This window comes from Oncorhynchus nerka, linkage group LG15 (genome assembly GCF_034236695.1).
Source record: "Oncorhynchus nerka isolate Pitt River linkage group LG15, Oner_Uvic_2.0, whole genome shotgun sequence".
NCBI lineage: Eukaryota > Metazoa > Chordata > Actinopteri > Salmoniformes > Salmonidae > Oncorhynchus > Oncorhynchus nerka.
The window spans coordinates 65,388,823-65,395,294 of record NC_088410.1 but is presented as its reverse complement, the minus strand read 5'-3'; the positions used below and the strand labels follow the sequence as shown (position 1 = coordinate 65,395,294).

Here is a 6,472-nt window from a genome sequence, read left to right as displayed (position 1 = left end):
CAACACCAATTTTACTGGAATCATACAACACCAATTTTATTGGAATCATACAACACTAATTTTACTGGAATCATACAACACTAATTTTACTGGAATCATACAACACTAATTTTACTGCAATCATACAACACTAATTTCACTGGAATCATACAACACTAATTTCACTGCAATCATACAACACAAATTTGACTGGAATCTTACAACACTAATTTTACTGGGATTGGAATCATACAACACAAATTTTACTGTCTCGTAAAGATGATGTACAGTATATGGAAATGAGAATGTGTCCCAGGCACCTTGATTTTCTTGGAATGTATGTGTGATAAACAAAGGTCTCGTTGTATTGTAGCATTGACTGACTCCCCCTCTGTTTGATCCACAGGCTGTACTCTCCAGAACCTGATGCAGGAGATGGCCTCAGCCAGGACAAAAACACTGGCTCTTTGAGATCTGGTGACGCCGTGCCACGCTGCTCTGTTCCTTGCTAGCCTACTGTACCCTCCCCAGCTCCAGAGAGAACAGAGAGAACCAGAGGAAGAGAAACACCCGACAGCAGTAATCAGACTCACCCAGGGCCCAGGGCCATGTCACCAGGGAGGTCTCCTGGGTTGGGGCTGTACACCCTGCCCCGACCCCTCCACCTCCACCTCTCCCACCTCTGTCTGTTGTGTGTGTGTGTGTCCCTCCTGGCCCAAGCCCCACTGGGTCTCCCCATGTCAGGCTTCAATACGGACACCAAGAGGGAGATCACAGTGGACGGGGACCTGATCATAGGAGGGCTGTTCCCTGTGCACCAGAAGGGCGAGGGTGCCGAGGACTGTGGGAAAATCAACGCTCAGAGAGGGATCCAGAGATTGGAGGCCATGTTGTTAGCCCTGGACGAGATCAACAAGGACGAGCGCCTATTGCCGGGGATACGGCTGGGAGCCCACATCCTGGACACCTGCTCTAAGGATACCTACGCCCTGGAGCAGTCCCTGGAGTTTGTCCGTGCCTCCCTCACCAAGGTGGATGATAGCGAGTACACCTGCCCTGATGGCTCCTACGCCATCCATGACGATGTCCCTCTGGCCATCTCTGGGGTGATAGGAGGCTCCTACAGCGACGTCTCCATACAGGTACAGCACTGACTCTACACTCTAACGATATTTGTTTATGTTGCTCTATTCTATAGGCTCGAACTTGGATCTTAACTATGGTTGCTGATATGAGTACTGAGAGTTTTCTAGATTCTTGCTAAAGATACTTTCTAAAGTCGATACGTTTTTTAAAACTCTGAATTGCTCCTAGTTTATTTAGTATCTCCCAGTCTCTGGTTTTGAGCAATCCATGCTTGGTAAATACTGATGCACGGACTGTTCTATAAATATATGTTACAGTCCAGATAGCTGTCGTTTCACTCCATAGAATAGAGAAGGGACACGATGATTGATGATCATATAACTTTCTCTTTATTTAAAGTACTGGCATGCAATTACGGTGCTCCATGTTTAGTGAGATGTTAACACAGTAGCTTTAATGAGTATGGGTTCCGCATGCCAGATCTGTTTACCTGTTTGCCCGTATGCTTGGCTGATCTCATTTGGAGGAGCTCCTCTCTTCCCTGGTAATTCAAACTCCAGCAGTGGGCCTGTCAGATGCAAACACGCTGCAGATGTTGGGTTGAAGAGGACGGGCTGACAGGATGACTAGTGACATCATGATTACTCTCAGTAGTAGTAACAATAGTATCAGTAACGGCTGACTGGTGAGGTGAAGCAAGGCGAGCTCCTCACACTGACGTGATGAAAGGCCTACTAATTGCAACAAGATCTCACGGTTTGACCAATTTGCCCTAGCAAAATCCAAGCTTATTTGATGTTAATAGCGCTCAACGTTGCCCCTAGTTGCGGGTTTTGAAGGCATCTCCCGACTTCCTTTGGACATGGATGGACGTCCAATTTCAAAGTCAATCTTGAGTGACCTGCCTGACTAATTGAGCCCACGTTTATTGGGACTTAATAAAGCCACTGCCTTGTGAGAGGAGATGCTCCGTAGCACCCAGACTGGGAGAGAGAGAGAGAGTGTGTGCGTGCGTGCATGTCATAGATAATTGTGGACATTCACTTGCACACTCTACACACAATCACCCATATTTACATGCTCACATACACACATCGGCCAACTCCCAGCTCTGTCAGAGGAACTTCTCTAGCCTAAGGTGATACCTCCCCATACTCAATGATTATACTGTAGTTACCTTCTGGCTAGCCCACAGTAGTATAACAGGCGTGTCATCACACATGACATTATACCTTCTGGCTAGCCCACAGTAGTATAACAGGCGTGTCATCACACATGACATTATACCTTCTGGCTAGCCCACAGTAGTATAACAGGCGTGTCATCACACATGACATTATACCTTCTGGCTAGCCCACAGTAGTATAACAGGCGTGTCATCACACATGACATTATACCTTCTGGCTAGCCCACAGTAGTATAACAGGCGTGTCATCACACATGACATTATACCTTCTGGGCATCCACAGACCACCAATGGATTTCAATTAGGTTCCAAGGCATTATTAAAATAGCAGATTTAATCAGTGCAGCCTGCATGGATATTTCCTCCAGTGGGTGTACTTCAGTATGCTGGGGTCCAGCCAGTTACTGTGGTGGCTTCCTTCCCTCTCCTCTGCTTCATAGGCAGAATGACTTCATCCTATGCTGCTTGGGAGACAGGGAGGGCTGGATGAATAATAGATTGGACCATTCTACCCAGAGGGGGAGGGTTTGCTCTCTGTATGAGATATGTCAGGATAAAAGTATGTCATGAAGGTATGTAAAAAGCTTGGGAAGGCTCACTCTCTGGGGTGCCTTAGTGAGTGCGTCACAGTGCTTAATTGTAGATACGGATGACATCGCCGGGAATCCCCATAGTTGAAAAGGTGCTCATGATTTGAGCAATATTTGAACTATTCCTTAATAATGAGTTTCGTGCTGAGAGAGGGGATCCAGCGACTGTGGCATTCATGCACTGATCAGCCGTTATCTAAACACCAGAGCAGAATTGGAGACTCTACTACAAGTAATTAATTTGAGAAAATAGACTGAATCCAGCAATGTGCGATTACTAACTCCAATCTATTGTTCTGTGTATTCCTCCAAAACAAACATAAATACCTCATAGGGCCTGCGAGGAGGTATGGGATAAAAAGAACATGCAAACATACGTAGGCTTAATGAACGAGGTATATTTTGGTAAAGACTATCTGGGGCTTCTGTCTCCTCTCAGGGAGCATGCCCTTGTCCTGTGCTAATTTATAGAGCTGCTATTCCCCGTTTCTGTTCTCAGGGTTGCCCCAGCTTCTCCCACAGTGGCTTCACGGAATCTCTCAGCGGGTTGAATAGACCCACCTGCCTGCCTGACGGTGCCCCCTGCCTTTGGATAACACTTTTTTTAACCACACGACCTCTACCCTGTACTTAGACTACACACAGTCTCAAAGGGGGAAGGGGGTAGCCTGGTAACTGATCTGTTTGTGCTTTGTTTGTGCTGCTGAAGGAGCGCTTTCTCACTTTCTGTGTTGTAGTGCTGAGCCGGTGGGCCTGTGGGTGTCTGTCTGATGAACAAAACCCAGTCTATTAGGACTGATTGAACTTGTCTTGGACCGCTCTACATAGGGTCCCAGGGAGTGTGAATCTGCCATTCCCTTCACTCTGACACTACTGGCTGTGCTTTATTGAGTGTTTTGTTCTAGCCCTGCGTTATTAAGGCTAATCTTCCCTTGTATTGCACTTCCTTTATCATTCATGTATTTTTAAGCACTTTGGGTTTGTGGAACAGCGCTTGGCAAACACACTGTACTGTCATCACAATTACCGCTACTGTAACTCCTGCAAAGGCTCACATTGTGGTGCGGACTGTGGTGTCTAATTCATAAACACCGAGTGATGGCCACATAAACAATGATTTCCTGTGCTCCTAATAGGCTGTCAAATTGAGCCAGACAGACAATGGTGATGGATGAAGTGTAGCAGCCAGTCATTGGTTGAAATGATGTTATTCAGAGATATGCAGGTAAAGTGAGTATTGAGTGTGTGTGGGCATCGTTCACACGAGCTGCATGTTCTACTACTCTGCAGCCTTTGGCTCCTCAGCCCTCTCCTCTTATGTCTGTCTGTCCTGTACTCCCTGTATAATCCTGATGAGTCAGACTAGAGGCCATGTCTGGGCCATCCAGGCCGTGTGAAAGGTCACTGTATCTGACCTCCCCGTGTGAACCCCCAGGTGGTCACGTCTGATGTGTGTGAAGCCTCCAGGGAGATGGGCAAGCCACAGGACACCTCACAATCCCCTGCTAAAGGTCCCCATTACCATGGAGATGCACCGAACATGGCTGCCTCCACCCCACTGGAGGTATGAGACTGGGGAGTTTGGGTCTGGGAGTCTGGACTGGTCACAATGAGAAGGTTGGTGCTGCTGCAGTCTGCCAGACGCATGGCGGTGTTGTTGTGTCCCAGAGTCCGATGTGATCTGTGGGTGGATCTGGCCCAGGGACTTGTCAGTGAGTGTCATGGTGTTCCACAGACACAGATTGGGAGGTAGTGTGGAGGCGAGGGCCTGTGACGCCATTGGAGGCTCCACACAGGCTTACGCACACTGTTAACTGTTTTTGTAATTTTATCACTAAATACAGTATATTAATCAATAGTATGATACTGTATAACTGGATACAGTAGATTACCGTATAATGCACAGTAAAATACTATCCATTTGTTTTACAGCACACTGTATGACCTTTCTATAATTAAAACACTAAAACACTGTAGAATGCACAGTAAAATACTGTAAATGGTGCATTGTGGGAAAATGTTGTGAGCGGGGAAAGACAGTCTGTGTCATTAACATATTTAAGGCATGCTTTGTAAAAGACTTTATTTGTTGCACCCTTGAGTGAGAATGCTGTACCGCACAGAATACGTTAATATATTGTGTTATAGGAATTCTACAAACCTTGTCCTGAAACTTTACAGTAACTTACTGGCAAATTGTGGCCAGTAATTTACTGTAATTGTCATGTGTGCTCCCTCTCCGGCCTCTAGGTCACCAGGCTGCTCGTTATGGCGCACACCTGTCACCATCGTTACGCGCACCTGTGCGTCATCAGACTCACCTGGACTCACACCCTTTGGTATCTTCCCCAGGCATTATTGTTTCTGTTCCTGTGTCATGTCTGTGTGTTATTCGTGTTTTTTATTTTGTGTACCTTTGTGTTTATTTATCAAAACACTCACTCCCTGAACTTGCTTCCCAACTCTCAGCGCACATCATTATAGAATAACGCCTCACCTAAGGGAAGCATCAGGAGTGTTTTTTGTTTTTGATTCGGTGGGAATGACCTCGGGTCCGGGAGCCGCTACAGCCTCTCATGCCTCAGACAGATCGCCAGGATCCCCTGCCTCCAACGGCTCATCAGGCTTTCATGCCTCCGCCGGATCGCCAGGCTCCCCTACTTCCACCGGCTCGTCAGACTTTCATGCCTCAGCCGGATCGCCAGGCTCCCCTACTTCCACCGGCTCGTCAGACTTTCATGCCTCAGCCGGATCGCCAGGCTCCCCTACTTCCACCGGCTCGTCAGACTTTCATGCCTCCGCCGGATCGCCAGGCTCCCCTACTTCCACCGGCTCGTCAGTCTTTCATGCCTCAGCCGGATCGCCAGGCTCCCCTACTTCCACCGGCTCGTCAGACTTTCATGCCTCAGCCGGATCGCCAGGCTCCCCTACTTCCACCGGCTCGTCAGACTTTCATGCCTCAGCCGGATCGCCAGACTCCCCTACTTCCACCGGCTCGTCAGACTTTCATGCCTATGCCGGATCGCCAGGCTCCCCTACTTCCACCGGCTCGTCAGACTTTCATGCCTCAGCCGGATCGCCAGGCTCCCCTACTTCCACCGGCTCGTCAGACTTTCATGCCTATGCCGGATCGCCAGGCTCCCCTGCCTCAGAAAGGTCTGTCAGCTTCCCGCGCTCCAGCCTGCGACAGGTTCCCGTACATCAGCAGGGGTGACCGGTCCTCTCCTGATCCCCGGGATCGTCCCTTTGGTTGGCGTCCTGTGGCTGGAGCCGAAATGCGCCGGGGAGGGGGTACCATCACGTATGCTCTCCGGCGCTCTAGGTCGCAATGCTCTCGTGTCTCAGCTGGACTGAGAGGTTTCCCGCGCCTTAGCAGAGGTGACCGGTCCGCTCCTGATCCCCGGGATCTTAATTTTGGTCGCCGTCCTGCAGCTGGAGCCGCGCGTCAGGGAGGGGGTACTGTTACGTGTGCTCCCTCTCCGGCCTCTAAGTCACCAGGCTGCTCGTTATGGCGCACACCTGTCACCATCGTTACGCTCATCTGCGCGTTATCAGACTCACCTGGACTCCATCACCTCCCTGATTACCTTCCCTATATATGTCACTCCCTTTGGTTCCTTCCCCAGGAGTT

At 49.0% G+C, this 6,472-nt stretch overlaps 1 protein-coding gene across 1 annotated transcript in view; it reads left to right on the top strand.

Moving 5' to 3' along the window:
• The first annotated feature begins 393 nt into the window (after positions 1 to 393).
• Positions 394 to 6,472, top strand: part of grm2a (glutamate receptor, metabotropic 2a) — a 57,662-nt gene continuing 51,583 nt past the window's right edge. The window contains exon 1 of the mRNA XM_065001804.1: positions 394 to 1,121. Coding sequence (XP_064857876.1) covers positions 588 to 1,121 — 534 coding nt within the window. The 5' untranslated portion in view covers positions 394 to 587. The remainder of the gene's footprint in view (positions 1,122 to 6,472) is intronic.